This window comes from Folsomia candida, unplaced genomic scaffold, assembly GCF_002217175.1.
Source record: "Folsomia candida strain VU population unplaced genomic scaffold, ASM221717v1 Fcan01_Sc006, whole genome shotgun sequence".
Lineage (NCBI taxonomy): Eukaryota > Metazoa > Arthropoda > Collembola > Entomobryomorpha > Isotomidae > Folsomia > Folsomia candida.
In genome coordinates, this window is record NW_019091198.1 from 4,715,866 (window position 1) to 4,735,851 (window position 19,986).

At 36.9% G+C, this 19,986-nt stretch overlaps 3 protein-coding genes and 1 long non-coding RNA gene across 6 annotated transcripts; 2 read left to right on the forward strand and 2 right to left on the reverse strand.

Moving 5' to 3' along the window:
- Positions 1–1,267: 1,267 nt before the first annotated feature.
- LOC110851287 lies at positions 1,268–3,210 on the forward strand. The gene is made up of 4 exons (XR_002548032.2): positions 1,268–1,282; positions 1,435–1,659; positions 1,953–2,033; positions 2,104–3,210. It is a non-coding gene; the product is annotated as an uncharacterized LOC110851287 (long non-coding RNA).
- A 1,584-nt stretch (positions 3,211–4,794) lies between these two features.
- Positions 4,795–7,363, reverse strand: LOC110851256. The gene is made up of 5 exons (XM_022098960.2): positions 7,008–7,363; positions 6,705–6,906; positions 5,736–6,620; positions 5,429–5,584; positions 4,795–5,343 (listed from the first exon to the last, which is right to left on the reverse strand). The coding sequence occupies exons 1-5, from the start codon at positions 7,242–7,244 to the stop codon at positions 4,910–4,912; spliced, it is 1,914 nt and encodes a 637-aa protein (XP_021954652.2). The 5' UTR covers positions 7,245–7,363; the 3' UTR covers positions 4,795–4,909.
- A 2,057-nt stretch (positions 7,364–9,420) lies between these two features.
- On the reverse strand, positions 9,421–11,636 carry LOC110851472. Of its 2 annotated transcripts, none has more exons than XM_035852638.1 (8): positions 11,491–11,636; positions 10,907–11,131; positions 10,709–10,825; positions 10,453–10,608; positions 10,134–10,366; positions 9,998–10,061; positions 9,850–9,939; positions 9,421–9,746 (listed from the first exon to the last, which is right to left on the reverse strand). In XM_035852638.1, exons 2-8 carry the CDS (start codon positions 10,908–10,910, stop codon positions 9,622–9,624), a joined length of 789 nt encoding a protein of 262 aa, XP_035708531.1. In that variant the 5' UTR covers positions 10,911–11,131; positions 11,491–11,636; the 3' UTR covers positions 9,421–9,621. The 2 variants fall into 2 exon arrangements, with proteins under 2 accessions (XP_035708531.1, XP_021954942.1); XM_022099250.2 differs by having other exon boundaries at positions 11,480–11,577.
- A 278-nt stretch (positions 11,637–11,914) lies between these two features.
- LOC110851020 lies at positions 11,915–18,930 on the forward strand. 2 transcript variants are annotated; one of them, XM_035852637.1, is made up of 9 exons: positions 11,915–12,594; positions 12,898–13,074; positions 13,155–13,234; positions 14,455–14,561; positions 14,640–14,851; positions 14,961–15,133; positions 17,977–18,154; positions 18,224–18,433; positions 18,516–18,930. In XM_035852637.1, exons 1-9 carry the CDS (start codon positions 12,223–12,225, stop codon positions 18,747–18,749), a joined length of 1,743 nt encoding a protein of 580 aa, XP_035708530.1. In that variant the 5' UTR covers positions 11,915–12,222; the 3' UTR covers positions 18,750–18,930. The 2 variants fall into 2 exon arrangements, with proteins under 2 accessions (XP_035708530.1, XP_021954338.2); XM_022098646.2 differs by having other exon boundaries at positions 14,455–14,851.
- Positions 18,931–19,986: the final 1,056 nt, after the last annotated feature.

Here is a 19,986-nt window from a genome sequence, read left to right on the forward strand (position 1 = left end):
CTCAAATTGCGTTTGTTCTCTCGTACGGTAGTCGATGTATGGGAACTTGCTTTAGCAGAAAATCTCATAATATTGTACATCTTTCTGCTCCTGATACTGCTCATTACAAAAGTATTCATTCATTTACTTTGACGTTCAATCAGTAATTATTACATTATGCTTACATTAAATTAGAATGCTGTTTTATGAAAAACGAAAGAAACATTTTATGAAAATGTGGTAATTCTTGTAACGGGTTTTCTTAGAATAGAATCTAAGAGTGAGGATTTTGAATAATAAGTATGTGGAGTGAATACGTATATTTGTGTAATAATAAATTCCGAGAATTTATTGGTTTCTATCCCTGATTAAGTCCAGGAATTAATTATTTCTGGTCTGTGCAACTCTCGAAACTCGCTTTGAATATATAAATTGACGAGATGAGATTCCCATTCCCGGAGGAAAAGAGTGATTACATAAAAGTTTGCAGTTGGTTGGTAGATTGGTCTGGAATTAAAGCGGCCGTTCGCCAAAGTGAACAACTACTTCCTCGCAAGGATGATAATAAACTCCTGAAATGGAAAAGTAATTACCGCTTTTAATCATATTATATAGATTTTATCCCAAGAAATCCTTCGCGAATTTACTTATTGTGTGTGGACGAAATACCAATGACATAAAATTGATAGTATTCACATTATGCAATAACGCAATGCAGGAGGAGGACCAAGAAAATACGATATTGATTTGAGCTACGGCTGCTGTCAAAACTCGAAAACAATTATTTTAGTCGTCTTCTATGTAACTTTGTTTTGAGCCGGAGGTTGTTACGTTCACTTGTTCAATTCAATCACATCAAGGAGTAAGCAAGCCTTGATTTGGTAACGTTGTACTTGGCCAACATAGCGTCAACTTGAATATCTAAGTTGTGGTGACTGAATTGGTTGGACACTGTTTTTTAATCCTGCGACGCCATGTGTTAATCGAGCACGAATGTGTTGGATTATGTGACCATTTTTGGCTTCCCTGCAATTAAATTGTTGAACGCATGGTATGGGTGCATGGTTGCGTTATGATATGAATGGTAATGTGGGACGACTTTCCATCTTATTGTTCTTAGCCGTTGATTCTGATCCTGATTATGACTGACTGACTGTGAAGACTAAGTTTTTTTTAATCATTAAAATACGGATTGGATTGGACATACCTGCAGTCGGATTGGATTTGGGATTCATTATCCTACTCATGTTAAGCTTAACAAGAGCAAGATAAGCGACCCTAAACCACCCCCACCTTTTATGAGGTAATACATGGAAATGAATAAATATGAATTTATGAATGTTTATTCATATCATGAATAACTTCCAACTTCCTTGCATCCGGAGGCACACACCATGCGCTCTCTCGTAAAAAAACATAGTTACTGATCCACACCGTGCTCTTCTTATTTTGAAGGGATTACATCCTCGTGCATGAGAAAAAGCTGCCATTTTTTATCCAGTACGAGTCCCACTCTCTGATGGAGAAGGCACACGATGGGTGCGGAAGGATGGATAAGTTGGATTTTTTAAAATTTGATAATTAAAGTTGAGTAAGGTAGATCAAATTAGGGTAAGTTAGTGATTCGGCAACTGCTGAGGATGAGGAACACGTCGACATGAGTGGCAATTCATCAGACGGGTAAGTGTTTCAATAATTATTTGTTCTTATCCAAAGGTGAATAGTTACAACTGCTTTTTAATCCAATCATTTCTCGTGGACTTGAAATCACGAAATTAATTTAGGCTTCATTTAGTTAGTATGATCACTGGCTACACGATTCTAAATTTCTTTTACTTATATACTTGCAGAAAATCCTGCACTAATCAATCATTTGAATTCACAGTTTACTGAAATTCTACCTGATGGTACTTATGTATGTCTGAAAATATTTAATAATTGATTGTATATCGTATTGTTTTTTGTCTCAATAGGTCGTCAAAGTTGCCTGATTTCATGGTTTTATCCTTGTCCCGCCGTTCGATTCTAGACATGTTCGGAAATTCTTACTCCCAGTAAGTACTTTTATTTATGGATCATTATAAATATATAAGATAAGATCGTTAAGATTTTCATTATTCATAGACCAGACCCATCATTTACTTCTTGCCTGTACCAATTGCAATGTGATCTTCTACCTCGTGGGGGATCAAAGATTTTCCTAAATTTTCAGCTATTGACGCATTAGCCAAGCCACCATCATCATGACCGGACCGCTCTCTTCAATTTACATATGCCTTAACGAAATGAAATTCGGTTAGATACCTCTAATAGTCAAGTATTAATTGAAAAGTCGTGTTAGATAACAACAATGTAAGTTAGTTAATCTGGACATTAAAAAACAGATATTTCGTGTCACTTTAGAATTTGAGCAAGATTTTAAACCAGTGGAACATTATATTGACCTAAAAAATAATGGTGTGAATTTATTAGGGAAACTTGTAAATGTCCGAGTTGTTTGTGTCACGTCTATCCTGTAGTAGTGAGGTTTGTCATCAAGCTCAGTCTGTGTCAAATAACGTGTAGTAGTCAAATAAATAAACTGACTAATTTATTGTAAAAATTAGGCTTCAGGTTTATAAGTTAGAGGATATCTATTTATCGTGGTATTGATAAATAAGTGTTTAAAATCCTTATATCCTAATTAATATCAAATATTTTCTTCATCTTTCAGACGTACTATTATTTTGTATTGATTTACTATTATAATTTATAAGAGATCTTACGAGCTAAGCTATACTAATTGTCAAGTAACGTGTAGTAGTCAAATAAACTCCTGACTACTTTATTGTAAAAATTAGGCTGACAGGTTTATGAGTCAGAGAATAGCTATTTATCGTCGTATTGATAAATAAGTGTATATCCTAATTAATATCAAATATTTTCTTCATCTTTCAGACGTACTATTATTTTGTATTGATTTACTATTATAATTTATAAGATATGTTACGAGCTAACTAATAGTAATTTTTTAATTTGAATTTTCATTACTTGTATTTAAAATGTTGCAAAATAATTAATTATAAGCATAACGCATAATGTATATGCATAATGTACTACTTTAAATTTTAATAATATACTAATTTTTAGTGTTAAAAATATTTAGGACATTATTATTTATTTGTCAAATTATTGCATTTGATAAATATTTGATGGCACATTAATAAACAAGATCAAAAGAACGTAAATATTTATATAGTTTTGATTCCAATTTCGACTAGTGAGATTTGGACGAACGTATTCTTGGCGAATGTGTGGCGAAATTATGTTATCAGCCTGATATTGTTTATAATCAATTCCACCAAAAAATGTGATTATTCTTAAAGAATCAGTAATGCATCAAATTAAATATGCTTTTCAAAAAGGTCATCATTTGTAAACACTCATGGGATCTTCTCGACTCTGGCAAATTATCCACGGTGGTAAAAAGCATGCTGCTAAGTACGTTGTGTGTCTGGAGTGGATAAGTCGTGCCATTTATGGTCCACTTTTAAAACAGTATAATCTGTATAAATAATCTTTTTTTGTGTCTCACCCTGTGAAAATATTAGCTGTGAGTGAAATAAGTCTTGTCAGCCATACATAGCAAATCAATCCTTGCAAAAGTGCAATACAATTTAATTTCAGTTCAACTAGATCATGTCTCATCTCGTCAGGATATTGTTAAAAGGCCAGATAAGACTGAACCTGGTTCAAATCAATATGCTATCCAGCTTACAAACAGGAACAATCATTTCTAGTTTCCCAACGCAAACCAATTTCACATGGTTTTCAAAAAGTTTGCCACATACATACATAGAATTGAAAAATAGACCGTGTCATAAATCACGTTTGCCAACTGCTCGGACACCATAAACCAACTGGACATCTCTCAGGCTCTCTCAAGGCTGAAATTGAGTCACGATTCCGTCTCAATATATCAATATAAGCACGTATGTATACAAGGTATTTTAGATTCTATATGTACATATGTACGTTACTACTACTTCAAACTCTGCAGATTCATAATAATATCCTAGAATTTCAAAATTACCTCACATGTCACAATTTTGAGTCTAATTTTGCATGACAGCTTTTATTCCACATACTCCCAGAAATCTGGATGCCGTCAAAATCAAATTTAATAAAATTGAAGGACGCATTTTTCACTGACAGTCTGCATTTTCAACTTGACTGAACTATATGGCTCGCTGTTTTTGCTCGTTATATATATTATGCAAAAACCTGTCCTTATCCATCTCACGTAAAAATCTACGAATGTTCATTTTAATATAATATAATGCTTGATTTTTTACAAAAATAAAACTCTAGAAACTAAACTAAAAGAACAATTATTTCAATAATGCGATTTAACCTTCACAAAAAAGCAAGAATGGAACTAGAATCAAATTTACATGTCATATTGACGACATTGAAAAAGTGGAGATCAAACATGAATTTAACGATGACTGATGTCATAAGAATTCTTGGAGTCACCACCTACACAAAATGCTTCATGTGCGTACTTCTAATGTAATTTATATGCTAAAATCCTAAATAAATTTGATTATGCTTCACAATATTGTGTCCAGTATCAATATTCCAATCATTGACAAGGTTGTTTGATGTACTTGTGTAATTTTATGGTTGGGCGGACAAAGAAAAGTTGCCCAAATTACTGACTGCATGAAATGAGTGGTAGTTTTGTGAACTTGCAAATTAAGTTATGTACGCAATATTGTCATCTCATAAAAGGACATGGAGATGGTATTATGAATAAAATAAAATATAAACAACTTGGTATACATCAAATGCACACATTTATGTAAGTTGCATATTACATATTTTTATTTTCAGTTGTTACATGTTTTAATTTGGCGAGTTTCACCATTTTATAAACGCGTACGTACACCTATGAATTCAACTTCCGCAACTCCAGTACCGTTGTTTTAATATCATATTTGTTTTTGATTAAGATGGGACGCGCAACTTCCTCCGTTACGCTTCCTAAATTGCTAGTCATCAGCATAACAATACGTAAAGCTCTCTGTTTCAACTTTTGGTTGGCTGGATTTAAGTCAACCATCAGGTTTTCGAAGCATTTCCCCATACGAACCATTGCCAGGGTTGACAACATATTGAGCACGCATTTCGTCGCACTTCCCGATTTGAGACGTGTGCTACCCGTGAGAATTTCTGGACCCAGATCCATCGCAATTACGAGGTCAGGTTTGATTTTCATGTCGAGTTTTACATTGAAAGTAAGAAATGTGGCGAATGCCCCCAACAGTTGAGCTTGGTACATGGCCCCCCACACGAACGGTGTCCTTCCACTTGCTGCAATGCCTTAAACGAAAAATCTGAGGTAATTACTTTTATCCATTAAGCCAATTTGCATGCTAAATTATATGCAAAAATGAATGCAATTTACCCACAACGACATCATTGTTGCTAACAAATCGCTCTCTGATAGCATCCATTCCATCGATAATTGAATCTTCAGCCCCCTCTTTGGCTTTGCTCACGGAAGAAAATCCTCCAGCAATTATCCCCTGAACCATTTCTGGCTGAGTGCGGAAAGTTGGTGCTACAAAATTTAATTAAACGAAAAAATTGTTAAGTTAGGGAAACAGGAAGTAGTCGCAAAATTATTTTTTATTTCGCAATGCCCCATTTTTCAGACGTTTCAAAAAGTATGTTAAATAATAAAAATAGAATACAGGGAAGTAATTACGTACGACATTCTGTCGCGTCTAAAATTCCGAGACGACCACTAGTTCCAGCACCCACGTAGAAAAGACGACCTCCTACTTTCAACGCCGAGCTAACTTTTTCTATAAGGATTTCAATCTGCGGTTTTTGTTTAGCAATTGCATCATAGATCTTAGACTCTTCAGAAATCATTAAATCAACAGCCTCTCCTATTGACATAGTGTCCAAATTCATCGAGTTTGGATTTCGGCATTCCGTTTGCGGAAGACCTAAATAGACTGGAAGAATTTTCTCGGCTAGTTGAACTTCGGTATGGGCACCAGATGCAGGCGCGTCTTGTTCTTCATCGTAACACGATTTTTGCATTTTTATCAGCATGCGAGCGAAATCTTCGTTATTGTCATCGTTGTTGTTGTTATTCAGACACTGTAATGCTCCATGTACGGTTTCGTGCAATGTAGTGAACGTTATATTCACAGAGTCACTGTCGATTCCGTTTTTAACCAATTTGGTAAACATGTCCGCAATGTCATCATTCTTTGTGAACAAACTTCCTGTTAGTCCGAGTTCCACGATTTTTGATTTTGAAAATTTCTTGATCAAAGCGATACAGTCTTCCGCCAACTCAGACATACCATGAGCAATGGCTCCTTGTGCAAGGGCGTTGCCTCCCCTCGATTGTTCAATAACGGTCTGAGCTAGCCCAGCTACTTCCACTTTGGTTGCATTTGTGCTCCAAGTGACAAGATCAGGAATTGAATCCAAGTTCAACCTCTTCATAATTGGCGATAAAAGACTCTCCGGTCGTGGATGAGTCAATTTTTCCTCCTCCAAGCTAACCGAATGTTCAGACTCACGCAAAGCCAACCTCAATGCTCTCAGAGCAATGGCGTAGCTTGAACCTCGGTCTCCTATAAAATTGCGCAAACATATTTATGAGCTCTGAAAATCACATTACATACGTTCTGAGCAACAATAAAATATCAATTGGTTACCGAGAAGGTGTCCAAAGCCTCCGATTTTGATTGTGGATTTCCCATCACTTCCAAAGCAGTTTGATCCTGTTCCTCCAATAACGATTACTTTAAGCCCCCCTTTGGGAGGAATGGATAAGCATGCCATTGCCGTCTCGACGTCACTCCCGACCCACCAGGATGTGGATTTTGGCCATATCTTTCTCACCATGTCTTCGACTACCTGTGAATAGAATTCCATTATAACGAATTGATGCCGGATGAAACCACCACCAACTCCCTAAAGACTTTTCCCACAGGATCCCTCTCCCTCTAAATACTTACCAGTTTATCCTTTACACTGATTATCCCTGGCATTCCGATCCCTACCCGGGTAACGGGAGCATGGATTCCCAACTTCATCCTTATATTACAACAAAATCCTTCCAACTCTACGGAACTCATTATTTTAAAATTTGCTGAACCCATTTTAAAGCGCTTAATGTCAAGAGGGGGGTCAGCCTCAGAATTTATATAAAGAACTGAAGAGCTCGTAGCTCCGCATTCTATGGCGAGTGACATTTCTTGTTTTATTTTTGGAGAAAACAAAGGAATGAAGTGGAAGAAAAACTGCTGAATGAGATTGCACGGACTGAATTAAATAAGGCGATGAATAAAGCTCAGCAGTTTTGCTAATAAGCTAATTATGAGCATGCTCAAAAGCAAATATATCAAGGTCGACCCGAATGAACTTATCTAGTTCATCGTGCCATGAATTGATTTGTATAGCTCATTGAGTTGGCCAATATGTAACTGATAATAATCAATCATCATTGAAGTTCTCATACCAATCCATCTTATATAAAACCACTAAACTATAAGATTTCACAACAATGATGTCATTCCAACTCCCACATAAGAACATGATTTGTATCAAAGTATCAAGTAGGCACTTGTATGTTTGTAAGTGCTAGGAAAGTTACGATAAGGTGATACACAAGTTATTATCGACGATATGCGAAATTCTCTCCAAGAAACGCAGCATTTTTGAGTAAATTTGCATAAATTGATTCAAATTTTACTGGTATGAATAAAAAATTTGTCCTCGAAACTGTTAAGCATTTTGGTTTTTGGTAACATTTATGCAGCAAATATCAGACCCACCCAAGAAGAAGAGTGGTTCATGAATTAAATGTTCCATGAAAGTTACACACAGTGTAAAAGCATCTGCCAAATCCATACCTGATCTTGTAGCCTGTCTGCAACTAGAAGAATAAAAAGATGAGAAGTTCAAAGTAAAACTGCGTTGTTGTGCAAAAGGTGTTAAATGGTTACGTTCAAGGCTATATGCACATCTCAAAAAAGGAATTGTTGGTTTTTGCAATAAGCCCAACCATACTTGTACTTATGTACTTGTAGCAAGTTATACAAATTGAGTCACTCAGGTCGTCATGCATTTAAATTCAAACCATTAAAATTGATGATAGACCTGCTTAATGTCTTCAAATGCTGTTGCAACATCATCATCATCCATTGCATGAGGGCTTAAGAGGCAGGTCAGTTCGTATTGGTAAGTTCATATGCAATTCATGAGAGAGAGAGATGCACGGGATACTGTAAAGTATCTATTTTCACTTTTTTCCAAACACTTTTGTCATCACCTCTATTTTCCTCTGCTCTGTGAATGTGAAACAGAACCCAAGTTGAGCAGCTTCCCAGCATAATGCTTGCTTATTTTCTTAAATGGTAAAAAAATATCTTGGCCAACGAATTTAATCGTTGTGCCCATCAGGCTCCTCCATAAATATTATTTCTGCTAAATATTATTTAACTAACACCAGATTTCCAGAGAGCTTATTTCTTGGTCTTGTTCCTCTGGTTGAAAGTAATATGCAAAACCAGACGCTTTCTTTTTTATGGTTAAATCTTACCCAAAAATGTAGGCAAAATTTAACAATTTTCGGTTAATAATACTTGCGCCGGCTCTCACCTTTTCTGAGAACGATGTATCTGTCTGTACTTGTGGAGAATTATTCGTAATTTTTGCACTTCCACTTCCTTCATTAGAAAATGTCCTTTTACAGCTCATAGCCCACATTATGAGTAACAAAACCAAGTCAAATATGGGATAATGATAATGACGATGATTGACAGAGTTAACCAACATCAACATCTTTTCTTTTTTGATGACAAACAGCCATTGAGAGGAGAATAATGAATGCTCTCTCATCTTAATATCAAAGATTGTACTTCAAACGACTCTCTGTTATCTGCTCTTGGGACAAACAATCCCTCTCATTTTCGTTTCTCTTTATCTCCTGTTTGAAGCAAACAACGTAAATGGAGTGGTGCTTGGCAGTTTTTCGTGAATGGCATAATTTTCATTAGTCTAGCTCGTATTGTAGATTCGCAGGCATGACTAAAACGTACAGCAGCAAAATACATTATGGGCACATTTAATATATAAAAGTACGTAATAGTACACAGACCAGCCCTGTTTTTTGAGTTGTCGCCAATTCTTGTGTGTTATTATATGAGTGCCATCATCATTTCGAGAGGGCTTATTATTTGGCTTGGCACACAACTCAGACTAACTAAGACTAACTACCCATCTAAATTAAAGACAAAGTATAAAGCATGTTACATAATTAACTAATGACTAACAATTGTAAGTTGCAGGCTACATGATCAACCACCATCATGCATGACGAACATTTACTTTTGAAAACTTTGTTTTATATAAAACTACACTTTTTTATTTTTCACATTTGCGACAAGTTACACTGACTAGAAATTGTACGATACTATCATTATCATTGTAATATTACATTATGCATAACTATTTATAAGAAATACTTGTACAGAGAATTTATCGCTACATATTACAGTTTCAATTTTGGCGTGGACAGACAACGTGCTATATCTCTTAAGACAATAAAAACAGATTTATAAAATGTAATCAACTTAAATTTGAGGGGGGGGGAAAGGGACGCCACAGAGCCCAGTTTATTGGCCACATTCCGTATTTGAAGGGACGCAAAACATATCGCTCCAAGAAATGCCGGATCCAATAGGTCGAATTTCCTAAAAAATGGTTGAAATAAAATATAGCTTTGATTTGGAGTTAATTTTCATTTTATTTGTTCAATAATAATAAGAAATGTGTACAATTTGTGCGTATTTTTACCTTTGTATACTACCATCATGAACGCCTCATATGAGCAGGTGATGTAAAGTAAATTCGCGAACGTTTGAAAATTCCCATAAAAGTTGTTATCTATAAAATTATAATTTTGCAATAATCAACCCATATAGTTCAATTTCTATGGACCTACCTCCAGCGCTGAAGATAAAGTAGGTGCCCATCATCGGGATAAGGCTCCCATCGGCACTGAAGAACTGCAAAGTGAAAATAAATAAAGTCTTGTACCCCAATACACTTATACTCAAACACAATAAAATTGAACTAACCGATCTGTACAGGGTGCACATGAGGGCTTGGGTGCAGCCGCCGGCGATTGCATAAGCAAAAGCTGTGTAACCAATATCAATCGCATCGTACCACTCGCCTAGCAGCCAGCGAACCCAATCGGCCGGTTTTCCTCCAACTTCAATACTGTCGTTGTGAAAAAAAATGTGCCGGTTAATTTTCAAAATTCGACCCTTCTGGATATATCCATTTTGAAAGCCGATATACAGTCCGGCTAAACAAAATATAGAAGAATTTCATAGTGCATGAAACTTAAAGTAATCGAAAATCAATCAAATGAAAAATAGCAGTTCAACAAACCAAATGCTCCAAAAAGAAAATCCACACAGTTGAGACTTAGATTAGCATAAATCTTGGGAAAATCCCGAGCTCCAAGACGCAACAATTTTGGGAGGCGAATTCTTGCCGCTTTAGCAAAACTGGCCGCAGCAGCGTTCTTGGTGGCTGTGGCATACACTACCCAAAAAAATGAATTGACATGATGAAAAATCCGACTGAAAATTTCCTCAACCTTACGATTCCAACAATGCATGAAATATAGTACAAATTAACTCACCTCCAGGAATTTTGGCCGGATCGTCGCCAAAGTTAGGGACGTATGGATATGGGAGATATCCTTGGAACGAATGTTGTCGACCAAATACTACTGAATCATGTGGGGGACAGTAGGTGACTGGAAAAAGTTGCAAATTCAGTCAAAAATTGAAAAATGTTTAAAATTAAATGACTGGAAACAGAATATACGTATGCTTACACATTTTGAGAAGAGTTATCTGGAAGATTGAAGAGTACGAGATAAAATACTAGAATTACGATAATTTTGATGAGTCGGAAACTTTTAGTCAAAAATTTTGAGAGCGGAGAGAGGAGAGGTGTTGACTGGACTTCGAATTTTTAGTTGTGATTTGATTTGCTCTCGTCTCCGTCTCTCCAACAATGCAGCTGAGAGAGGTCGTCATGGCGAGAAATTTTGTGAAAACTTAAAATGGGGACGCAAACCATGTTCAACCCATACTATTTTTTGATCACCTAAGTTTGAAAGACCACCGAATCGAAACATCATTTAGTGCGACACTTGCGCAAAAGTCGGAGAATTACGAGCGCAGCAAGTTCGCGAAAACGCTCAGTTTTCGAGCGCAATGTGTGCCTTGCAACCGCAGTCAGACGTTTCTCGAGTAGATTCCTCGTCAAAACGGACCGTTTTCGTGACCTTAGGAAGCCCATAACTCGCTGAATTTTGCGCATCTGCGCAAGTGTCGCACTAAATGAGGTTTCTATTCAGGTGGTCTTTCAAGCTTAGGTGGTAAAAAAATAATCCGGGTTGAACATGGTTTGCACCCCCAATTGTTAGAATTTTTCTCCCTGTCTGGTGGATTGAACTCGCATTTTTTCCAGACATTCTAGAAACTTCTTTTTTTCAAAACAAAATGATGATGATGGAACTTTGTCTAGACATGAGCATAATTAATTAATGGTTACTATAAATTAATGTCCACTAATAATGAAAATGATCAATTTTTGAAGTATCATCATAGTATTGACTCGCATATGCATTCAAATGTAAATTAATCCGGTACAAGATATGCTAATTCCTAGTATAATCATTCGTCACTTAAAGTGACTCACTATATTATATACATTTTTCCAGTAGTTGATGAAAATTAAGAGTAGAGTTTATTAACTATTAAATACTCCCCATGCTATTAGGATAACGATGAGAGCATTTCGTCTTCCTTCCTAGACTAAAACTAGAGACGGATAAATGTTATAAAATACAGGAATTTATTGTCAATGTCGTTACCAAATTAAGTTTTGCAAAGTAAATATCACGTTACAAACCGTGTGGGTTGTTTTACAATATAATTTTCCTTAAAGTTTGACAGTTCTCAGATAAAGAAATAATAAAGACAATATTCAGAATCAGTATTACTTAAAAAACTCAGTGACGAACTTTTGCAAGGATTTTGTGTACATTTTGTGCTATTGCATATCTCATACGTAATCTTGTACTCCCAAAAAGGACAAAAGGGGAGTGTGTTTACGACGACGGCGACGACAAATTGACAAGCAATGTCATCAACAGAACCTTGCTGTTCGTCCACTCTGAGAGAGACGAAGCAGACAAAGTCGTGTTATCAGAGTACCAGCCCAACCGACAATGACCTATCTTGTTCCATGACCTCTTCCGTCGACATTGGGGAAATGACGGGGATGACGAGTGCAGAAAAGATGGACAAACTCATGGCCTATGGGCGAAAACAGGATGAAAGAGCAGACAGAATAAAAAAAGCTCAAAGATTTTCTCGTAGCCATCAGCCTTCAACGATGCCCAAACCGGGTGGACGAGACGGGGATGGTGCTTATCAACCCCGACCCGATTCGCGTAACAACAACAACAAAGAAGACCTCTTGGCCGGCTGTAGTGTTCTCAGCAGTGATGATGTAAGCAAGGAATTTAGTGCTTTCCCACATTATTACTAAATACTTGCATGTTTGCAAAAATATTTGTACGAAAACATGACGCATGCTGAAATGGTCGGTGATCGTGCCCTTCTTTGGATCAATTTTATGTTACTGGTGAATTATCAACCCACTTTCCAGAGCCAAATTCACGCAAGAAATTTTCTGGAGGATCCTCCTCAGACTAGGAATATATGCATGCATAATTGTGTGCGTAGGGAGCCAGATATCGCTCCATATGAAAAAGTGACTTGCTAAAATAATTTGCATTTTTGCAAACTACAGGCGACCATAATTCGCGACTCCATAATTCCCGAGGATGGAGCCGAGTGTGCAAACATAAGTGGAATTCTCCAATATTGCAAACGACGGATACTCTACCCTTATTTCAAACTTTTGGGAGTGATGGGCCTCAAACCGTGGAATGCAGACTCTCATGACGACATGTGCGCCGTTTCACGCGTACTTTTATTTTTAAATTAAAGCTTTAATTAATAGACTTGGATTAGATATCGAGTTATTTATTTTTGTGATGGTCTTAGGTCCTTAACAAACTTTGGGTTGTCGTCGTCGTCCTGATGCTGATTGTTGGTTACACGCTCCAGTTTATTACATGCTTTCGGTACGTGGACATAAATATGACCTTTTGCTTGGTCTGTGTTGTCGAAATTACTTTTACCTCGTAACACTTTCAAGTGTAAAAGTCAGGGAGCAGAACTTTGTTTTCGAGACAACCTGTCACCCCGCATTCTTGGTTGGAATTGTTGTTGGCGTTCTGCACTTTATTTGTCAAAAAAGAGAAAGTCGAGAAGCTCATTTTTACATCGTGCTGCATATAAAGTAAATTACATAACGACAGGGAGTAATCGGCAGGGGTCGACAGGTTAGGTTGGCGCATCGAGTTAGCTGCAGCAAGAGCAGCATGCCTGGATTATAAAATTGCCAAAATTCCTACACGAAACTATTCCTGGTTCCCATATTTCGACAGAATTGGACCAATCGGAAATGTGCGAAAGGATGAGAGCATAAATATTTGTTTATATAGGAATGCTCCCCGAAGAGAAAAGTTAATAGATTATTTTCCATTCGGTGTACAAGTAAGCCAGCTCAAATCCCTACTCTCGTAATTCCATCAGCACAAATTTGCTATTTAATTTTAGTCAGGCTAATGCATGCAGCAAGCGTCATGCAAACTGAAAGAAAGCCCATTATTGTATCATATATTAGTGGATGATGAGCTGCCTGGGATTGAAAATGAGTGAGATATTACTTGTTACATATACCACCGACATTATTAACCTAAAACGCTGTACGTACATAGATATTCCCCTTTCCCGACCTTATAAAATGTATGCGAGAGCGAAGCTAGGATGCAATTTCGCAGGGAAAGCGCACTTATTTCTTTGGCATTTGACTATAGGGCCAGGAAATTGCTCGTTCTTGCGTGCCATATCATATCGTAAATGCTGCAAAGTGCTTTCCAAATGACACTCATTTTCTTTCAACATTCGAGACATAAATGTCAGCGAGTGAAGTGCAAAATATTTCGCGAATGTGGATAGAGGAGAAAACTATTTTGCAAATTAAGGTTTCCCAAATTATCGTAATTACAGCATATGATCAATATTATACAGAAATATGGATTAATACATAGATAAAAACACCATGTTTTCAGAATAATGAATATTAGATCTAATTTAGCACGTGGTGATGATGCTCATAGAAATCAATGAATATATGATTTCTTCAGAGATTTTATTTAAGGGTTATCGGCATACAGATCGTTACTTTCTCATTGATTATTAATCTAAAAATGTCGTTCTTCTCTTTACATATTCGCAGCCGCGATTACGGGTTTGACTACGAACCCGTTTTCCGTGGCCACCATCTTCGTGACCCTGAACATGTAGGATCTTTCAACAACAACGCATCAAACTTAATGGAGATCAGTGAGACCTCGATTTTTAATAATGAGGAGATTTTGGGGAATCATCATGAGACGCCCATAACACTGCCTTCTTCCTCAGTGACGACGCCAAAGCCTTTTGGGGTGGATCCCAATTTCACCGATATAGAAGAAATAGCTCTAAAGCGAGAGCTGTTATTTCACAGCATTTGTACCGGAAATTCATTTTATGTTCATTTGATACCCAGTATTCTTCACGTCACCGCATTCGGATACATGCTCTGCCTCTACTGGTTCAATTATGATGAACAGCTTCAAACGTTGATGGAGCGAGTAATACTTAATTATTATTTTACTAATTGTTAAGTACTTATTTAGTAATTGTTGTGTTTGCAAAACAATTACCTAATGATATTGCTTTTTTGTGGATTTGTTAACACAGGTTTTCATCCACGCCACTCAAGCTCACTGTGTTTCCTTTTCTCAGAAGCGAGTGGTAAAGACGCTAAAGTTTTTAGTATTTTTTGGTGCCGTCTGGCTGATCTGTTCCGTGAGCTGCGTCGTACTCCAAGTTCTCTTTAGTGAAATTCGAGTCAATTTTTGGCCCTCAATTAAGTAAGTGCAAGTTCTTGAATGTCGAAAGCTTCTATATCACTGCAGTTTTTAAATGTCAAAATCCTGCAATACCAATGGTATCACTAGGATCAAAATATAGTTTATTTTACTCTAAAGCATTAAATTTATGCCACTGGAAAGGTGTTAATGGAATTTGGTAGACTTTTAGCTCTGTAAAATGACTTTTATCCTGATTTGTTGCGGTAAAGAAATTTGTAGCTGGGAAAATAGTCGTAAAATAATATATTCTAGTCCAGGTTTCGGGAAAATTGTTTTTTTTCTCTGTGAACCCTATGACTCGTAATTCATTGATGCGTGCGTGGGCGTGGATATTAGAGTTGTGGTGGCTATGACCAAGTAAACATGCATGCACATAGTCCTAATCCGTGCAAATGTATACATCTGTGAGTCTATTTACATTTGTGGACATGCAAACTGGGTAAACTCAACGCTGATTGAAGTAGAAGCTTTCCCCTAAACAAAGATTCTACATGTTACTTTCTCTTTGTTTTGTGACAATAAATCCAAACAAAAACGATGAAAATTCAATCCTCGTGAGACAACAGACCATATGGGACTAAAGAAGTACACAGGATAATGCAAGGCTAAAGTATCATGCATCTATTTTATTGCCTGTTATATTAGCGACGCTAAACAGTTGGTAAGCACTTTCATTCATCAGGGCAAAACTGCAGAACGTGCAAAATGTTCCGAATATTTTGTTTGCTTTTTCTCAAGCTTCTTGCTTGCATTGCAAGGAATTGTCCCAAATTAATATTAGCAAAACAGAACCACCAGAAAAACAGCAGCAGCGTGAACTCCATGACTAATTTACACTTGGCAATAGCAAACATGAGCAGGAGTTGCGTATACATTATGACTTTGCTCCCGAAAATAGTGCTGCCCCATGTTTCAGGATTTTAGCAAAATTGGCGTAACATGAGAGAATGGAAACGTGTCTCCAACTTCTTCACTTGTTTGTCTCACACCCACCCACACCACATCTGGACTTTGGTAATAACAAAACACTTTTCTTCCTGCTCAGAAAGAGAAGAAGTTGACCCACATTCTGGTAGGTTCCATCGCAATATTGTTCGCAACAGGATCAAGTTTCCGTAATTATAGCAAGAACTTCCTTCATCTTGTGTTACGAGGAACGGAATCACAGGCCACGAAAGGGTTGTACGGTTATACGCATCGCTCTGGAATATATTTCGTCTTTGATAATTTGCTCTGTCGTGATAATTACACGGGATTGTGATAATGAAATTGGCTTTTACTTTATTCCACTGAAATCTAGCAATTCGTATTTTCCACTATTTTCACTATTTTTTATTTTAATCCAATATTTTAGGCTATTCTTTCTTTCATGAAATGCTGCCTATGCATTCATCCCACCAGTACAAACAATATTCCAAAACGCCATGTACACAGAAACATTTTGCATTTGACATTAACATGATCCCTCTTTTGTTTTTCTGTTACATTAGCACGATCCAGCTCATGGCTTGACCATTGACTTTCACCACGTGCGCCCAATTATATGCAGCAGCAAGCTACACACACCAAATGTTGGTTGCTGCTGTATATGGACGATTTTTCTTTGTGGCACCTATAATACAACATACCATTCTATGCAAAGGCATGCGACCTAACAATGCACTTTACTGTCTCTCTTCTCTTTTATTGTATTGTTGAATTTGGAATACAAATCCCAAAATACATAAATATGCATGTAAAAGTTCATCTCTTATAAAGCAGAGACGTGACGTTTAGAAATATCGTGCATACGACTGCCGCCGTTTCCTTGCAACTTTATTACTACATTTGTGCAAAAGTTTGTAGGAATAAGTGGTGCGGTGTAAGCTTTAAGTGCATTAATACGGATATCCCTGGGGTGACATCTTGAAAATTTCGGTGCCATGTGGTTTGAAATTTGACGACTGTTGATCTAGACATTAATGTATTTTGATGCGTAAAGTCATATCCTCCATCCAACTAAACGGCGTGTACAGAAATGTATACATAATGCCAAATTGTACTTCGATTCCAAATTGTATTGTCAAAGTTGCTTTTCCAACTTTGTTTGTATGCCTTCAGGAAGATCAAGAATGTTTCGTTGCGTACACGCATTGTGTTCATCCGTTGATTTGATTGTAATGGAATGAACTCGCCATTTTGACTGAAACCCATTTCCACCCCGATGCTGGAAGCAGATTAAAGTGACAAAAATTAATGGGGCCATGTAGCCTCGAGAGAAAGGCTGCTGGGTGACTGACGCATATTACGCACAACGAAAAGAAAGTTTGTACATGGATTGTATTTCTAGCTTAGTTTGTAGATTTGCTATGTAATGATAAATACAATTCACGTGTGTTATGTGTGCGTGAACACAATTGTTCTCTTTATACGCCATCCATCTTGTTTCATTACTCGTGTTTGGATTGCCAATGATTGATTTTCTCCTTGTTGACACCTATTGAAGGAAACAATGTGTTTATTATTGTGTTTCTCTGGTAGGAAACGTATGTTAGATTTCATACGTTTAGCGTGGGATGTTGATGCGTATAGAAATGAATGGAAATGTCGGGTATCAGTCACTCTCAATCTTTACAAAGAGGAATCAGGGTTTTTGCACTAGAGAAACATTCATAACATCCATGAATCAAAATACATTGTTCGTTTCGCGGAAGGCGACTACATTCACAAAATGATATTAACATTCAAAAAACCAGTTTACTCTGGAAAAATGCAGTGACTTTTTGAAGTGGTAGTTTGCCAATAAATTTACAAAATGCAACATTATAACAACTAAATCTTGTATTGAAATGACTTATGTATAGAGAGAAGCAGACCATAATCTTGGCTTCGGTAATGGGATTTTCTGCCGTTTGGCAAGATGCAGTCCAAATCACCGTGATCATTAGCTACTGCATTCACTGTCATCTCCTCTCAATCTTCTTGGACTTCATCCACAACCGTATCTCGCAACATTCAATCACACTCTTGGAATGTATCAAGGTTACTGCCGAGTAATTAGCACGTGTGACGATGCCAACCAGTTCTGCCATAAATTGTTATCTATTTTAGGAAATTGGAGAAATTGACAAGCTGCTGAGATACTTAAATAAGGAGCTGGCCTGTGGTTTGCTACCTCTCGTCATATTGGACACCATGTTCTCCATCGGAAGCGTCACTTTTTTACTGGGACGTAAGCCAGGGGCTAAACCGTATGCCATACTAACGGCTTGGTGTTCCTGTGCACAGTGGGTTCTCCTAGTCATTTTGCCACTTTGGCAGGTAACAGTTTTATGCACGCACTTGTTAAATCTTGCGAGAACAATTTGTACCCATATTAATATTTTGGTTACCATCTTTCTAGGGAGCCAAGCTGAGCAGTTCACTCAAGAAGGCTCGTGAATTGGGACATCTTGTTCGCATGCGACCTTTTGGCTACCAAAACTATGACCAGCAAGACCTCGACTCGTTTCTCCTGTTTGTGTCCACGTTGAAAATGGATGTCCGCGTAATGAAACTTCCACTGACTTCGACAAACATCTCCCTTCTCTTTTTCCTCGTCGCCATTGCAATTTTCATGTGGGGATATTTCCAGTAATTTTGTTAAGACACTTGGATATTATACACGTGAAATTGGTGTTGGACATATGTAATTACTGGGTGTGAATCTTCCCTTGATATTTATGTTATGAAAGTGAAAACCATAGACTGACGGAATGAATGATCTTCATCGAACGATTTTTTTGTAATAATTGCAATAAAAAATACTACGCAAATGACGAATTATGCAATTGATTTTCCACATAAACACACATTTTATATATAGCAACACATTTCCGTCAGATCGTTTATTTGTTATTGCTGCTTTAATAAGCTTTGACATTCGAGTTTATACGATACCTGACAACCAAAATCGCTCCATTATCAGTTTTCCATCAATAGTAATACATTATCGCTATGTTTACATGACATTTATATATATTATAAGTTATCAATTTATACCCTTTTCTAATTTTTATGCATGCCATACATATCCTAGAGCTACATATACCTCTTCAAAGCAGGATTTCTTCTCATTCTTGAAAATGCTTCGCCTCTCTCTTCGTTCTCTTCTTCATCTCGGACCATCTAAATGTTATCAATGTTAATCGATATTTTTTGCATATACATTTATTTAGCAGCTCTAAAGAGCTACAAATCATAACTAACGCCCTCAAATAAGTATTGGGCTACACGACAATACCAAATATTATATTATGTATATTTATGCAGTATTTACGCCACTTTAGTCACGTTTAATTTCAATTTGTGTAAATACAGACGTAAAAACATTTTCATTTGACATATCTTTTTCCTAAATTTACATATTTATATCCACGCAAAAGTTTTTAAAATTATAGTTTTCTCGTCGTCGCCAATATTTCTTATGCATTTTTTTAATATTATATCTGTATGTACATACATGTGTACCTAGGGGATTGACCAAAACTGAAATCTGCAGTAGTAAACGTGTCGATATATAGATTAGTTTGTTTCGTGATTGTTTTACGCCCGGCTTGTATCGCCCGAGCGGGTGGTGTGGGTTTAATTACTTATTTACAAATCTGTCCATGTAAAAGTGCATTTAAAAATGATAATTCAATCCTTGTACGTATGGATCTACTTCAGAGTAGAATCTATGTCGTGGTGGGTGCCATTACAGAGACACCGACAATAGAGATAGATTCACATTTATGCAATTTTTCCAGCTACTTACTTAAAGTTAGGGTGGGGTTGGGTTGGGTGGGTGACGACGAGGCGAGGACCAAGGGGTGCCTCACATTTTACTCTGGACA

What these genes read in the sequence shown, in the direction of transcription:
- LOC110851472 (XM_035852638.1), bottom strand. An exon ending in TTTTCTTTTTGGAGCATTTG is followed by an intron (nt 10,367 to 10,452) that starts GTTTGTTGAACT and finishes TATTTTGTTTAG; the next exon opens with CCGGACTGTATATCGGCTTT. An exon ending in CTTTATCTTCAGCGCTGGAG is followed by an intron (nt 9,940 to 9,997) that starts GTAGGTCCATAG and finishes ATAATTTTATAG; the next exon opens with ATAACAACTTTTATGGGAAT.
- LOC110851256 (XM_022098960.2), bottom strand. Translation starts at nt 7,244, where the DNA reads ATGTCACTCGCCATAGAATGCGGAGCTACGAGCTCTTCAGTTCTTTAT. An exon ending in TCAGTGTAAAGGATAAACTG is followed by an intron (nt 6,907 to 7,007) that starts GTAAGTATTTAG and finishes TTCTATTCACAG; the next exon opens with GTAGTCGAAGACATGGTGAG. An exon ending in TTTAGACGCGACAGAATGTC is followed by an intron (nt 5,585 to 5,735) that starts GTACGTAATTAC and finishes TAAATTTTGTAG; the next exon opens with CACCAACTTTCCGCACTCAG.
- LOC110851020 (XM_022098646.2), top strand. Translation starts at nt 12,223, where the DNA reads ATGTCATCAACAGAACCTTGCTGTTCGTCCACTCTGAGAGAGACGAAG. An exon ending in GTGTTCTCAGCAGTGATGAT is followed by an intron (nt 12,595 to 12,897) that starts GTAAGCAAGGAA and finishes TGCAAACTACAG; the next exon opens with GCGACCATAATTCGCGACTC. An exon ending in CAGTTTATTACATGCTTTCG is followed by an intron (nt 13,235 to 14,454) that starts GTACGTGGACAT and finishes ACATATTCGCAG; the next exon opens with CCGCGATTACGGGTTTGACT.